At 50.0% G+C, this 16,126-nt stretch overlaps 1 protein-coding gene across 1 annotated transcript in view; it reads left to right on the top strand.

Moving 5' to 3' along the window:
* Pgbd5 (piggyBac transposable element derived 5) overlaps positions 1 to 16,126 on the top strand; it is a 67,985-nt gene that overhangs the window by 41,973 nt on the left and 9,886 nt on the right. The window contains exons 2-3 of the mRNA XM_028856361.2: positions 7,794 to 8,221; positions 12,987 to 13,121. Coding sequence (XP_028712194.1) covers positions 7,794 to 8,221; positions 12,987 to 13,121 — 563 coding nt within the window. The remainder of the gene's footprint in view (positions 1 to 7,793; positions 8,222 to 12,986; positions 13,122 to 16,126) is intronic.

Raw genomic sequence — 16,126 nt, 5'->3', positions numbered from 1 at the left:
CCTGCCGCCCTGTCTCACTGTGGTGGAACACAGACCTCTCGGCACTGCATGGCCGAGCGGATGTCCTGCCTCTGTTTGCTTCCTCCCTTCCCTCATGCCTCCCCAGCCTCCTCTCCAAGGCTTGAGTAGCTTGTTACAGGTTTTGCCAGCACCAGAGTGGGGGCTCCTGAGCACCGACTCTGGCCCTGTCCTTCAGAGGGTGCTGTGGGACGGGGTGTCTGAGCCCTGTGGCTGGCCCTCACCTGTAAAGTTTCCTCAGAGTTGTGGTGATGAGCTCTCACAGTCACTAGCAGTCCTCCTGGTACATGGTAGGCTGAATTAAGTCCTCCACATAAAGTGTCACCTCACAGAAAGTGCCTCTGGAGTTAAAGGTACCACCTGGCAGCTTCCTTCCTGAAGGAATGTGAAAGTTGAACAAGTTCACTAGGAGCAAAATGCTTGCCCTGAGTCTGTAATCCTGTGGTTTTTGTTTTTTTACAGATTTCTTTTTGCTTTTTTTTTTTTTTTATGTCCATTGGTGTTTTTGCTTGTATGTGTGTCTGTGTGAAGGTGTCAGAACTCCTGGAGTTGCGATTATAGACAGTGGTGAGCTGCCATGTGGATGCTGGGAATTGAACCCAGGTCTTCTGGAAGAGTAGCCAGTACTCTTAACCACTACACCATCTTTCCAGCCACAATCCTATGTTCTTTTAAGCGGTGGCATGCATGTAGAGCGGATGGGCAGTGGTCACATTTACATCTTTGACTCCTCAAAAGAAAAGAAAAAGGCCTCTGAATCGTGTTGAGTTTAGGTCCCAGCTGGCAGTCCTTCCACGGGTCTGAGTTGCTTCTCACGACTGCCTGGGTCCCTAATAAAAGCCCACCAGGGGGCTGTCCTCACCAGGGACTTTTTCCCATCTCCGCTTTTGTCTTTGTACAAACTCATAATCTGAAGAAAAAAATAGCTGTTGCCACAAGATGAGACAATTAGAGGAGCCTTTGTGCTGGAAAGCTTCAATTGCAGTTTAAAAATACTTCGGCAGACTTGGGACGTGGCTCAGTTGGTAGAGTGCTTCCCTGGTATGCATGAGTCTCCTGGAGTTAACTCCCAGCACCATATAAACCAGGCATGGTGGTGCATGCCTGTCGTTTCAGCCCTTCGGAAGTGGAGGCAGGAGGATCAGAAGTTCAAGATCATGTTCAGCTACATAGTGAGTTCGAGCCCAGCCTGGGATATATGAGATTCTGTCTCAAAACCACATGGGCCACCGTATGAATGTCATTGTGCTTATAAGCCTCCCTTTTGAAGTGTGTGGGGACTGTGCCCTGGACAGGGCTGTGAGTGCCTAGCTCCGTCCACACGCAGAAGGAGCGAGGAGGCCTTAGCCATTTTGGGGACATGTCACTCTATATTCTATGTTCATTGAGCACTTTTGTCCTGTGCCTGTGGGTTATATTCCTAAGACATGGGGTCTGATCTCAGCAGATGATGACTTTCAGAGTGTTGGTTTTCTTCATTTAGTTGTGGGCTGTATTGTGTTGAGGTTGTGGAGTTATGTTGAAGGCCTTTGGTACAGGGGACTCTGACGATAAAATGGAACCAGCTGGAAAGGTGAAGGTGCCTTCCACAGAGCTGGGCTGTTGGGTTTATTCTGGCTATAACACTGTATTATTAGTCAGATTTCTTGACAAATACCTGACAGGAGCAGCTTTAGTTAGGGCAGGATGTGAAAACTGAACAGGTTCACTGGGAACAAAATGCTTGTCCTGAGTCTGTAATCCTATGTTTTTTATTTTTTTGTTTGTTTGTTTTACAGATTTCTTTTTGCTTTTTTTAAAAAAAAATTTAAATTTTGGCTCACAGTTCAGAAGTATACAAGCCACCGTGGAGTGGAATGCACAGAGGCAGGAGCATGATGCTACTGGTCACACTGGGTCTCCAGGAAGAAAGGGAAGCTAATGAATGTTGGTGCTCACTGTCTCCTTGGTGCATTCTGCTACCCTAGACTGTGGGGGGTGCCACCCACATCCTGGGGATGGTCCCCCATCTCAGTTAAGTCTCTGGGAATAGCCTCCCAGATGCTCCAAGGGGCATTTCCATGAGGACTTTAAATCCAGTCAAGCAGACAGTGCAGAGTAATCACCACAAACACTACCAGATGCATGACCTTGGAAATGGCCCTTACAACAACAACAGTAGCATCCCTCTGTGACTTAGTTTCCCCTTCGGGTCAGTGGGGTTAATAACAGAACAGATTGCACGGAGCTGGTATCCAGGAACAAGTAAATGATCATTTGTGAAGCAGACAGCACTCGCCTACGTGTAAGAGCATGGTAAATGCTGTGCGTATGTTAAGTGAAGTGAATTCGACATTCTTATATTTATGGGTAAGCAAGCGAAGTGTTCCCTTGGCAATGCTTTTGGAGCTAATACTCCTGAAGTATGTCGAAGTGCAGCTAGAAGACGACAATCCCTCAGCTCCCGTCCTGGGGAGACAGGAGTGCCCTGCCTGTACCTCTCAGGCCTTCGCACTTTGGTCTCCTGGGCCTGCTGCTGCTTGCTCTGTCCCAGCCCAGTGCTCAAACGAGGACACTGAAGTTTGCGCCTCGTCATTTTTGTGCTTCTGAGCAGTGCCGTCATCTTGGGATCCGTTTCTGCACCCCAACTCCCCTTTCTCATTTTCTTTCTCTTCTCTCCCAGCAGGCCGTGGGTGGGTGCACAAGGGATGGGAGGGATATAATTAGCATCCAGGGAGAAGCAGCTCCAGCCTGCATTTTTTCTGGGACAGCGGTATGGTGAGGAGGACATGGGTATCCAGGGACCTAGCTCTCCACTGCCATTGACCCCAGCTGTCCTGTAACTTTTTGCCCCAGTTCATACCCAGAGTCAAAACAAGCAGAGGACCCAATGGTGGGGCAGGGGTCTCTGGGCCCCATGAGCTGGGCTGTGTGTCCTCGAAGGATCGTGGTTCTATATGAGCTGTGATGGGCTGGACGTCTTCAGGAGGATGGGAGGCAGCCACTTGCCCAGATGTCCAAGTGGGAAGGTGGTCCATCTGGGAAGGAAGTCTGGTACTGTCCCCACTGCACACACAGGCCAGGAAGAGCCAGCTCCCATGTTGGGCAGGGAGCATAAAAGTAGGTCCATGGCAGGGGTCATAGGTCGGGGAGAGGAGGAGTTGCATCCTCGCCTGTCTGTTCGCTATGTGGTTGTCAGTGACATCATTTTTACACCCACCCCCCACCCCCCTCCCGTCTCCCTCAGTCTTGTTGTTGCTGAGGAGCTGTGTTTAAACAGGGATCTGGCCTGAGTTAGAGGTCTGAGCTTTACCCTTTTGTTTGGGCTGGAAGAGCCAGACCTGTTCCTTGAGCCTGTTAACTTCCTCTACCCCTCATTTCCTCAGGGACACCTCTGTCCTTTCTCTACCCCTGCCCCCTTCCATGTCCCTTCCCCTTCCTCTCCTTTCCTTGACAGGGTGTCGCTCTATATATAGCCCTGGCTGGACTATAACTTGCTATGTAAACTAGGCTAGCCTTGAACTCACAGTAGTCCACCTGCCTCAGTTTCCCAAGTGCTGGGATTATAGGCACACACTGCGCTTCAGGCCTCTCTCTGCACCACCCTTCACCGAATGAGATTCCTGATGTCTCCAGAGAGGGCCAGTTTGTGGTGATGTGAGCCATCCTAGTTACGGTTTTTGAACTTACTTGATTTAGCCTGGAGCGAAGTGATTCCAGGATTTTAAACTCAGCACTTAAAATACAAATTGATCTTTAGCTGTGCCACAAAACTGTTGACAGTATCTGCCCCACAAAACTGTTGACAGTATCTGTTGGCCATCTCTACCCCAGGCAGCTTGGCTGCTCCAGAAATGCAAGAAGACACTCTTCCCAGTCCAGTGAGTGGTGCTGGGGATTCGTTGTACCTTTGGGGTGTTTATTGACTCCCACATTGACGGTCATGAAGTGTGTTGCATGAATGAGGAATGAGCCACCCAGTAGGTCACTTGCAGCCAAGGTTGGTCCTGCCTGTGTGAGGCTCTGTGGCTCTCCTCCTATTTGGAGACTAAAGGTGGTGTTATTTGCTTTTGGCTTAGTGCTTGAGACGGGAGGAAGGCAGAGGGGAGTCGGGAGGGCCAGGAGTGGGCCTTCCCCAGGGGCTTTCCCCAGTAGGAGAAAGGAGGTTGAGAGCTGGGGGGGGGGGGGGCGAGCGGGACAATGCTGGGCACATTGTGCTCCAGGCAGGCTTTGCTTTTACCACTTCCTGCCCGACGCCCAGAACATCCTGACTTTTTAGGTGGGCTCCCTCACATGCTCTGAACCTCTCTTTGTCCTGTCAGTCCTCCGGGGCACCCTTCAAGGTATGGTGGGCATGGCTGACCCAAACCTGTGACCGAGCGGTGACACAGGCACTCTATTCTTCCTACCGGACTCAGCAAAGATGCCCTTTGCATCTCATGAAGCGTGGTGCCCATTCTCCCCTTCATTAACCTCTAAAATGTTGGGCACACCACATCTTGAACTTGGAGGACAGGAAGCATACGGCGGCCATGGCGTTGGCCTTCTTGTAGGTGTCAGAGTGGGTGGCACAGGCAGCCACATCTGAGCTGGGACCTGTGCAAAGAGGGCAGTCTGTGAAGTCGGATAGAAGAAGCTCCAGTGCGGCTTCTGAGCTCCTATTGGCTATCAGGAGAGTGAGGGGAAGGAAGCCGTGCTCAGGGGACTGGGTGATAAAGGCGGGCCCTTAACACGGTGACCTGTGGTGTGAACTTTTGCTCTGGACTTTGGACTTAGATCTTCCATTCCCACTAGACCCTAAGGACACCTCTTCCAGATCTCCCACCACCCATGCCCCAGGCCTCCCTGCATGCAGTGACATAAGGTCCCTACTTCCTTTAGATCCCCCTAGGTTCCTTTACCCTTCCACTCCACAGCAGGAGGGTGTCACGGAGGGGAGAGATACATGGTTGTTGTTCCCATGGGGGCATGTGGCATTCTTAGTAATCTCCACAGACAGCAGGCCAAGTCCCACGCAGAGCTACAAAGTCATCCAGCTATGTCACTTAGAGATCACATGCTATGTCCTCCTTCTAACATTCTCTCTGCATGGGGGTGGTGCCCCTTGGGGCTGATGTCAAGTTATACAGGCCACGCTAGAAAGCTAGGTGGCCTTATTGTGAGGCTGTAGGTAGGAGCTGGATCAACCACTCACCTCCTTCTTCATGACAACCAACCTGTGTCCCTAATTCCAAGTGGCAGGGATCACAACAACCATGAAAGACCAACAAGGGAGCTTGTCAATCTGCATAGGTCAGGGAAGCCAGCCGCTCTGCCGTCTGTTCAGGAAGCAGGCTGGAGTAGGCCTTCCTTAGGACTCCATCTAGAAACGGCATGCATGGGAAGGAAGGCTGCTTTAGACATAGCTTTAGGAGGAGAAAAATTCCACGCCTCTCAGTCAGCATGATGCAGCAGTTACGATGCTGGCCTTCCCTGTTGCTGATCGCCATTCTGAATAATTTATGGCTCCACCCACAGGAGGCTGCCAGGCCTACTGAAATGCTGAGATGCTCACCAGGGCAGTTATGGAACACCAGTAAACATAGCCCAGTGTTTCAGCATTCCCATGCCAACTCGACTGCTTCCTGGGTCAGTTTGGGGCACTCGTGCTAGCTAGGCTACCTTCCTATGGTGTGGCTGAGGACAGTGGATGCAGTAGCTACCCTGCTGTCTAGGTGGACTGAAAATGAAAACAGGATTTGCTTTGCAAAGTCCTCAGTGATTTCCTTGGGTTTGTCTCTTCCTGCCAGTGTTGTGCGGAGGAATCTGGTATGTGGCCTTGTTCATTTTACTTTGTAGACAGTCTTTCGAAGCTGACTTCACTCAGTCTGTTCTACAGAGAGAAAAGTAGAGCTGTGAGCAAGTGGCAGATCTGATGTACAGTGAACTGAATTTTAAGGAATCGGGCTAGGGAGGTAGTTGAAAGTGCTTACCACGCAAGTGTGAGGATTAGAGTTTGGGTCCTTATCAGTGAGCTCTGGGTTTGGTTAAGAAACTGTCTCAATGAATAATATGGAAATGAATGATTGAAGATTCACAATTTCAACCTTGGGCTTCCATTTGTATGTGTGCCTGCACAGGTGTATGTGCGCTCCTGCATGTACCCATACACATGGAAACATCCACACACACACACACACACACACACACACACACACACACACACACACATGCGGAAAAAATGTAGGTAGTTGCATCCCTGGATCTGGCCACTGCTCAAAATCCCAACTGTCTCATTGGCTTTATTGGTCTTTGTTTTGCTGTGACCAGCTTAGTTTTTCACAGACTGAACAAGCTGGTGGGAAAGGAAGGCCTTTGAAACTCTGGAGAATCCACACGGTTTTTATTAAAAATCGCCATACAGATGCAAAAGAAAGCTTGAGTCCTACAAATCAGAGCATGCAGCTTCAAGCCTGCTTAATAGAATTGCAATCAGTGGCTCCTAAGAATCATCTAAACACAACGCACATGCACACACATATACACATGCACTCACACACCCACAGAGGGAGAGAGAGACCTCAGTTTAAGAGTTCTTGACTTATGCAGGGCAGTGGTGGCCTATGCCTTTAATCCCAGCACTCAGGAGGCAGAGAAGCAGGTAGATCTCTGGGTTTGAGACCAGCCTGGTCTACAAAGCAAGCTCCAAGACAGCCAGATCTACTCAAAGAAACTCTTTCTTTGAAAAAAGAAAGGAAGGAAGGAAGGAAGAAAAAAGAAAGAAAAGAGAAAGAGTTCTTGACTTTAGGGTAATGCAAAAGCAGTGGTGTATTTGAGTAGGAACCATATTTGCATTTTAAACTTGGATCTTTTCTCTGGCTGGCATTATGTCAGCTGATAATTCTCCTGAGGTTTGAAGCAGTGATGTTGAGCTATGGCTCCCAGTCAGTTGCCATTGTGAGGGGAGCAGCTGATACCCTGCAGTGAATTAGAGCAATCTGGTTAGGATGGCACGTGCATTTTCCACTTAAGATGTTTTTCGTTCATGATGAGAATGTTATAGTAAGTTGAAGAGTCGTGTGTGTGTGTGTGTGTGTGTGTGTGTGTGTGTGTGTGTGTATGTGTGGTGTGTGTACATGTGCAAAGAAGCTGTATCAGTTAAAATTTGTGAGGCTTGTCTCCCAGCTGTCTTCTTACATTACTCCCTTTGAATTACTCCACCAGTAGTTTCCAATTCTGTGAGAATCCTTAGTAACGTTTGCTCTCTACTGGCTGCAGTGGAAACATTATAGTTATGGGGTCTCCATACCTTCCACAGTACAAGCCGGAGAGTGACGGTGGACCTGTGTGTGCCCCTGCCCTCCGTGTCTCTCTCCTCGACCAGTCTTCACTGGGTGGACTGCATTTGGCAGGACTCTTGTTTGGCTAGATTCTTGAAAGAGTATTGCCACCGACGTCCTATAGGGTGAATATGGGGACAGTCTAGGTGTGATGGGTCGGGCAGCAGGAGGGCCAGGGGACAGGAGGTCAGGGATGAAAGGAACAGAACAGAAGGGCGTGGGCTATGGGAGACAGGTTTGGAAGGAAGGTGGGAATGATGCCTGTATTCTGGGAGACAAGAGAGGAGCATCTGAGTGATGAGAAGTCCAGGGGATGGGAGAGCAGGCCCATGGCCTCCAAAGGGCAAGGGGTCAGATGCAGGAGGGAAGGGAGGCCAGACAGGGTTGCTGGCCTGAGGCCCAAGGCCAGGAAGATTTGGTTCCTATCAGGTGGTGGTGACTTTGGGAGTGAATACTTGGCCTGTCTTTGGGTTTCAGGTCCAATCAGAAAGATGCCTCCCAGCGCTAGTGCAGTGGACTTCTTTCAGCTTTTTGTTCCGGACAACGTGCTCAAGAACATGGTAGTACAGACCAACATGTATGCCAGGAAGTTCCAGGAACGCTTTGGCAGTGATGGCGCCTGGGTGGAGGTGACATTGGCCGAGATGAAGGCCTTCCTGGGCTATGTGATATCTACCAGCGTCTCACACTGTGAGTCGGTACTCAGCATTTGGAGTGGAGGCTTCTATAGCAACCGGAGCCTCGCCCTCGTCATGAGCCAGGCCCGCTTCGAGAAGATCCTCAAGTACTTCCATGTGGTGGCCTTCCGTTCCAGCCAGACCACGCATGGGCTCTACAAGGTCCAGCCCTTCCTGGACTCGCTGCAGAGCAGCTTTGATGCTGCCTTCAGGCCGTCTCAGACCCAGGTGAGGCTGGTGTGTGTGTGCCTGTGTGTGTGTGTGTCCGTGTGCCTGTGTGTGTCCGTGTGTGCCTGAGTATGTGTATGTGTGTTTGTGTGTGGGCGCGCATGCACACGTGCGTGCCAAATGCCATTGAATCCCCTGAGCCTTTTCTTGCCTAGGGACAGGGTTGAGGATGTCCTTTCTCCCTGTCCAGCCATACTTTCTCCAGTGACTCAAACAAGTCCCTTCAAGGTCACCGGTCATACTGTTCACCTTTATGATCCAAACATGTTTGTAAGGGTGGAAGGAGTCGTGGGGGCTTGAACTGCAGCCCCCAGACAGTTGGAATTCAACCCTTTGCTCAGAGGTACATCAGTCTCCTCTTTCCACATCTCCCTGTTCCATGGCTCTTCCTGCACTAGGCTTTACACAGACTAGCCTCGAGATCCCTGTCATGTTCACTGATGGGCACATACCTGGTAGTGTGCCTTCACCTTTTGGACACTGAAGAAACGAACTGGAATTGTAGCTACTCTTTGGTCATTGGGACTTCTTACAGGCAAAGGTTCACCTAGTCACTCAGGGCAGAACCTGGGGCCTTTTCCAGGGTCTGGTGGCCCAGCACCCCTGGCACAGCCCGCTGACTTCTTCCAGATGTTCCAGGAGGCAGCCACTGTTGGCTCTCAGCTCCTGATCCACCCTGCCTTCCATGTCCGCCTGTACTCAGCCCTGTCACGCTGTCCAACACACAGTCTGGTGCCAGAATCTCAGACTCTCCTCAGAATTCTGTTGATCTAGCACATCAAAGAGGTGGCTGATACCTGTAAAGCTCTCTAACTCAAATTAAGAAGTTGTGTGCCTAGGTAAGTAAACGGAGTTCTCTCTGTGGGGAGATCCGGTTACACAGATGCACCATTCTTTATGCCCATGACTATCTTTTAAGAGGCTCCTGCTAGGCTCCCACTCAAGGTTCACTTCTACCCTAGTCTGTAATGTTCCCTTGTTCTGCACAACTGGAAACATCAGGGCTTTTATGGGGATGTTATTGTGTCTTGGGTCCATGGGCTTCTGAATACCCTGCACAGGTTTCCCTTCTGTTCTAGAACTTGCCAGGCACCTTGTGAGAGCCCGAGCTGGGGTGGTGGGAGAGGATGGCAAGCTACATTCTTGCCTGGGAACTTGTCCAATTGAGATGACAAGACCAAACGCTCTTGTCATTTGGGGTCAGACTTGCTCTGGTCCCCAGGAGTGACCCACAGCCAGTTCCCTTGTACCATCATGCCTCCGCCCTGAACACATGTGCACGAGCATACACACACACACACACACACACACACACACACACACACACACACACAGAGGTGCATGAACTCTCAGTGTGCAATCTTGGGAGCTATCATTCTAGCAAATGTTACCCTTTGCAGAAGACTTTACAGAGTCCTCAGAAAACCCCAGAATCTACCAGTAAACAAGCCATTTTTGTGTGTGATGTTCACATACAAGTACAAAATAGGAGGCGTTACTCTCATCAAAACTGGAGCCAGATTAATCAGAGAAATATCCCTGGAGAGGGATTATGTAAATAAGTAAAAGATGTTTTGTCTACCATACGTGCTACCTGGCACACCCTGAGTGGCTTGTCGCACAGAGGGGACTCGGGGACAACGCTGTATGACAGGGATGCTGGATGTTTTTCCCCAGAGGAGGAGGAGACTCAGATTCCTGCTGGCCCTGCTGTGATGCACTTATAAATGTAGTTGAAGATCATGTAGAGATGTACTTACTCACTCACTGAGGAGGAGGACATTTGGGTGGCTGAGAAACCACAGGTGCATCTAGGCAAGGAGATGGGCAGGGGAAGAGCAGGGAGCCGGGACACCTCCATGCTGTCTCTTCCCTGTCCCTACGACCTCCTTAGATTGTCCATTTTTGCTAGATGGTTCCACATGGGGCCTTGAATATTTCATAAGCTGCAAGGAGCCAGGGACTGTGAGGAGCTGGGTGTGAGGGCCTCAGTTGCAGCATAGGCAGGGCCAGCTTGTCCATTCCCATACTGAGTAGAGGCAGGGGCACATCCTGAAGTCACTTTCAAGATTTTCCAACAATAAAAGTTCAAGGGGCAGAGTATGTACAGTGCATACCAGTGAGTTGTGGCTGGTGCTTTTAAAAAAAAGATGTATTTTATGTTTATGAGTGTTTTGCCTGCATGTCTGTAAGTACACTACATGTGTGCAGTGGCCACAGAGATCAGAAGAGGGCATTGGGTCCCCTAGAACTGGAGTTCCACAAGGTTGTGAGCCACCATGTGGGTGCTGGAAACCAAACGGGTCCTTTCCAAGAGGAGCCATCTATAAGGCCCCGAGGCTGATGCTGGTTTGTTTTGTTTTGGTTTTTGGTTTTTTGAGACAGGGTTTCTCTGTGTAGCTTTGGTACCTGTCCTGGATCTTACTCCGTAGACCAGGCTGGCCTCGAACTCACAGAGATCCGCCTAGCTCTGCCTCCCGAGTGCTGGGATTAAAGGTGTGCACCACCACCACCACCACCACCACACCACCACCACCACCACCACCACCACCACCCGGCTCGAGACTGAAGCTTTTTAAAAATAGAACCAAAGGCACCATTACCCAAAGAATGCTGGGTCACGAGAGCAGAGCTCACCTTCCAGGGTGCCCATGCCAGGCCATGGACTGTTGTGGCTCTTTGGGAAGGCCTCATGCCCTGAGCTGAGTCAAACCTGCTGAGAGAGACACACTTGACCACCATCTCTAGGAGCTGAGATCCTCAAAACTTTCTGCATGTGGTCAAGGACTGCCTTAGAGTTCTGTGGTCTCTATTGGATCTTGTCCCTTCTTTCATGTGGCCACAAAGTTGCAGTGGATGAGAACAGAGGATTATTCCAATAAATTTTGTTTACAAAAGTAGGCAGTGGTTTGATGATCCTCGATCTAGAGCGTTGTGTGGTGTGGAAGTCAGTGTGTATGCACATCATCTTATTTCACTGATGATCCTCGATCTAGAGCATTGTGTGGTGTGGAAGTCAGTGTGTATGCACATCATTTTATTTCACTGATGATCCTCGATCTAGAGCATTGTGTGGTGTGGAAATCAGTGTGTATGCACATCATCTTATTTCACTGATGAACCTCAATCTAGAGCGTTGTGTGGTGTGGAGGTCAGTGTGTGTGCACATCATCTTCTTTAACTGCAGATGTGCACACTAACTCATAACTGTGGAACAGACCTGGGGAGGGAATTGTAGTGTGTACTGTATTGCCACAGTGCACTCCAAAGCCTCCCAAGCATTTTAGTTTGAAAAACCAACTTGGAGTCTTTTTTATTGTTCTGTCTTTGAAAAGGTCATAGAATCATGTTATCAAGAAGTTGATAGAATGGGGCTGGAGAGATGGCTCAGGGGTTAAGAGCACCGACTGTTCTTCCAAAGGACCCAGGTTCAATTCCCAGCAACCACATGGTAGTTCACAACTATCTGTAATTCCAGTTCCAGGCGATCTGACACCCTCATATAGATACACATGCAGGCAAAACTTCAAAGTACATTAAATAAATACATCTTTTTAAAAAAAATTGACGTTGGTGAAGTACAGTTAATAATTGCTTAGGGATGTCAGAGCCAAAGAGATGCTCAGTGGCTAAGAATGCTTTTGGTTCTTGCGAGGATCCAGGTTCACTTCAGAGCACATATACTAGACAGCTCACAGTCACGTGTACCTCCAGTCCCAGGGAATCAGATACCACGGGCCCCTGTAGACACCTTTGTAGTTGGGTTTTGTTTTGTTTTACTCTTTGGGGGCCTGCCACCCAGCTCCCAGATAAATACATGGAAACTTATTACTTATGAATGCCTGGCCTTGGCTTGGCTTATTTCTAGCCAGCGTTTCTTAACTTAAATTATTCCATCTACCTTTTGCCTCTGGGCTTTTACCTTTCTCTATTCTATATACCTTTCTTTCCTTCTTACCTTGGGGCTGGCTGGGTAGCTGGCCCTTGTCATCTTCCTCTTCTCCTTTTTTTGCTCTTCCCTTCTCCTCTTTATTCTCTCTGCCTGGCAGCCCCACCTATCCCTCTCCTGCTTAGCTATTGGCCAGTTAGCTCTTTATTAGACCAATCATGTGTTCTAGGCAAGCAAAGTAACACAGCTTTACAGAGTTAAGCATGCAACATAAGAGAATGTAGCACATCTTTGCATCATTAAATAAATATTCCACAGCCTAAACGAATGTAACACATCTTAAAATAATATTCCACAACACACCTTCACTCATGTGCACTTATTCTCGCCCCCCCAACCCACACATACACCTCCACACACAAGGACACAAGTTGGGCCTGGAGACCCTGGGGCAGTGATAGAGATCATTGATATGGGCTGCAGTCATACCTGGCTCTGTCCCTGTGATGTAGGGTTTTGACAAGGAACTAGGGTTCCAGACACTCACAGTCACCAAAGATGGGCCTGGGACAGTGGCTCATGAGTTCGTTGTCTCATGGCAGTGGAGATTACAGGCGCAGCCAGTGTGGAAATATGTAAAGAGGATAACATGAAGCACAGTCACCTCTGCTAAAGGATGCCTGCTGAGCATCAGGATGCAGGTGAATGCGCCCTCCCGAGAGGACCAGTGCAGTCACGCTAACCCTTCACAGATAAGGAGACTCCAGGTCAGAGAGGTCAGGCAACTTGGCCATGGTCACACAGGCTTCTGAAGGGGTTGCTGAGAGCCGAGCTCACACTGCCCCGGGAGAACTTCCGTTTTTCCCTTTCGTGCAGGTGCTACATGAACCCCTGATTGATGAGGACCCCGTGTTCATCGCCACGTGCACGGAGCGTGAGCTGCGCAAGAGGAAAAAGCGGAAATTCAGCCTGTGGGTCCGCCAGTGCTCTTCCACTGGCTTCATCATCCAGGTGAGCCTGGGGGCATTGTGGAGGGGATGAGAGGTTTCAGAAATGGGGGGGGGGGCTGCTGGAGATGTGCAGGCATTGGGGAGATGGGAAGGATGAAGTGGGGTGCCATGGGCCCAGTTAGTTCACTTTCTTTCTTTCTTTCTTTTTTTTTTTTTTAGTATTTATTTATTTTTTAATGTATGAGTGCTCTGTCTGCATGTATGCCTGCAGGCCAGAAGAGGGCATCAGATCCCACTATAGATGGTGGTGAGCCGCCATGTGGTTGCTGGGAATTGAACTCAGGACCTCTGGAAGAGCAGCCAGTGCTCTCAACCGCTGCGCCATCTCTCCAGCCCCGTTAACTCACTTTCTTCCCTCTGTATGTCACACTGGGCCCCAGCACTCCAGCAGAGGCCCGTCTGGTCTCACTCGGCCTACTGTGGGGTAGCTGGTCCTTGGCCAGGACACAGTCATACCTGGCTCCACACCTGTCATGTCGGGTTCTCAGCATGACCCAAGGACCAAGGGTGCCGGACACTCAGGCACCAAAGCTGGCCTGGGATGCTCGCTCTGAGTCTGTCTCAGGCCAGTGAAGGGTAAAGACACAGACAGCTGGGGTATGTAAAGTGGAAGCAAGCCATGTTAAGGAGAATTAGGGAAAGGTGAGAGATTTGAGGCAAAGGAAGAAAAGCCCCCGAGAGCTGGAGGGTTTCGGGAGGGAATGCTATCCGACTCCCTTGCCTGGGGTTCGTCAAAGGTCATAGCAGAGACCGGACAATGGCGGCTGAAGTAAATGCCTTGAGCTTGGTCAGTCCTCTTGACTAATGCTTTGAGCTTGGTTAGTCCTCTTGACTAATGCTTTGAGCTTGGTTAGTCCTCTTGACTAATGCTTTGAGCTTGGTTAGTCCTCTTGACTAATGCTTTGAGCTTGGTTAGTCCTCTTGACTAATGCTTTGAGCTTGGTTAGTCCTCTTGACTAATGCTTTGAGCTTGGTTAGTCCTCTTGACTAATGCTTTGAGCTTGGTTAGTCCTCTTGACTGTTGTGGGCTGAGCCAGCGGAGGGCGCACATGCTCCGTGCATGTCCCCTGACCCAGATATGGAGATTATCATGTGTTGTTCAGGCCATTAGGGGTGGTTGGAACCCCACTCTGTCTATCTCTGGGTCCATCGACAAAGTGCTGACCTTGCCTGTCTGCTCCCTGCTAGCCATTGGCCGTGTTACACCTCCAGCCTTACAGGTGCCTCAGGTGCTGCTACGTACACTATGTTCTCTCTGTTCACGTTCACATGACCAGCCCGCAGTTTCTAGTTCCAAGTACCTGCAGTGAATCGCCATCTGGAAATATCATGCAAAACACCCCCAAAATAACCAGCTCTTGAGTTCTGTGCATTTCTTGAGTAGGGAAACCCACCCTGAGAAGTGAGTCATCCGTCTGCCCAGCCCATCCACTCTGTGTACTCCATCTGCCCAGAAGTCACTGGGAGGTTGTCTGCCATCGGGTCATCTGGCACAGTGCTTGTGCCCAAGACCAGCCGTGTTTCCTTAGAGCGACCCCCAATCAAGAGTCAGGATGCTGACCACTCAGATGGCCAACGTATGGCCAAGTGCTTCTCCTAGATGCAATGTGAAAGTTTCTGAATTGATAAGAAAAGAGAAACAGCTGACTGGCAGTTGCCAAGCCGTGCAGGAGGGAGGTTGGGACTTGTTTTGTTGGCATATCTCCAGCTGCAGTGGTTGTAGGCACAGCATGTGACAAGGCACAGAGAATAGCGCTGTCTGTCAAGTGTCTGCTGGGGTCGTGCAGCCGCCCTAGGAGAGTTGGTGATGGCTGCATAAAACAGCACCTTTGGGGCTCGGGATGGAGCTCGGCCGAGCTTCCCTAGCGTGCGCAAAGCCCCAGATTTGATCTCCAGCCCTGCATAGCCTGGCAGTTCATGCCTGTAAACTCAGCACTTAGGCAGTTGAGGCGGGAGGATCAGAAGCTCCAGGTCGCCCTCCGCTACATCCAAGACCAAGGCCAAGCTGTCATACATGAAACACCCTGTCTGAAAAGATAAACAAACAACAAACAAACAAAAACACACTTCTGGGTCCCCGACTTCACAGTGGGCTTGTAGGCTGCATGCAGCAATTCATCCTGGGGGACCAGGAAAGCCAGGCTCCGAGCATGTAATCTGTTTGCTCACAGTTGCACCAGCAGTGCGTGATGCAGCCAGGCCTCCACTCCGGCACTCACGCCCTTGTGTCTCGAGTATCTCTTGTGAGGGGATGTTTAGAAGTCTCGGGGCTCTCTGACATGGCCAGACACCTCCGCCATCTCACCTGTGTCTTTCCTGTGAGCATCAGTTATGCATCTTTGTGCTGTTTGCTCATGCCTGCATCGTGTACGTCCTCCCTGGCTCCTCACACAGCTGCTGACGAGATTCACCAGTTTTACGTCCCCGGGTACATTCTATACTAGCAGCAGGGAACTCCAATTCTGTCCTGTTCTGAAGGAGAGGAAGTCATGCCAGTGAGTGTGACGGTGCTTCCGGCTCGTTTTTCCAGAGGCCCCGGTGCCCCAGACCCCACTGACCGTGGAATGTCAGCTGGTGCATCTCAGTGGCCTCTGTGTCCACCAGATCCGTTGCCGAAGCGGCCCTCATGTTATTTGAAGGAATCAGGGAGAAGCGGGGGGGATGCTGTTGAGTTCCAGGCCAGCCTGGGCTGCAGAGTGAGACTGTATCTCTAAACAAGTACAGAGGGTCTGCGAGAGGCCTCGGTGGGTAAAGGTGCTTGCTGCTAAGCCTGACAATTGAGTTTGATCCCTAGGACCTACGTGGTGGAAAGAGAGAACTGATTCCCCATGTTGTCCTCTGACTTCTACGTACTGACCATGGTGCACAGTGGCATGTTCACATGTAGACATGCATGTATACCCACACACATATACATATACAGAAAATAAACTAATACATTTAATTTTTTAAGTATAGAACTTATTATTGTATACTAGTGAGTTCTCCACACTTGGGAGTCTCCGA

This window comes from Peromyscus leucopus, chromosome 5 (genome assembly GCF_004664715.2).
Source record: "Peromyscus leucopus breed LL Stock chromosome 5, UCI_PerLeu_2.1, whole genome shotgun sequence".
Taxonomy (NCBI): domain Eukaryota; kingdom Metazoa; phylum Chordata; class Mammalia; order Rodentia; family Cricetidae; genus Peromyscus; species Peromyscus leucopus.
This window is presented reverse-complemented; position numbering and strand designations above follow the sequence as displayed.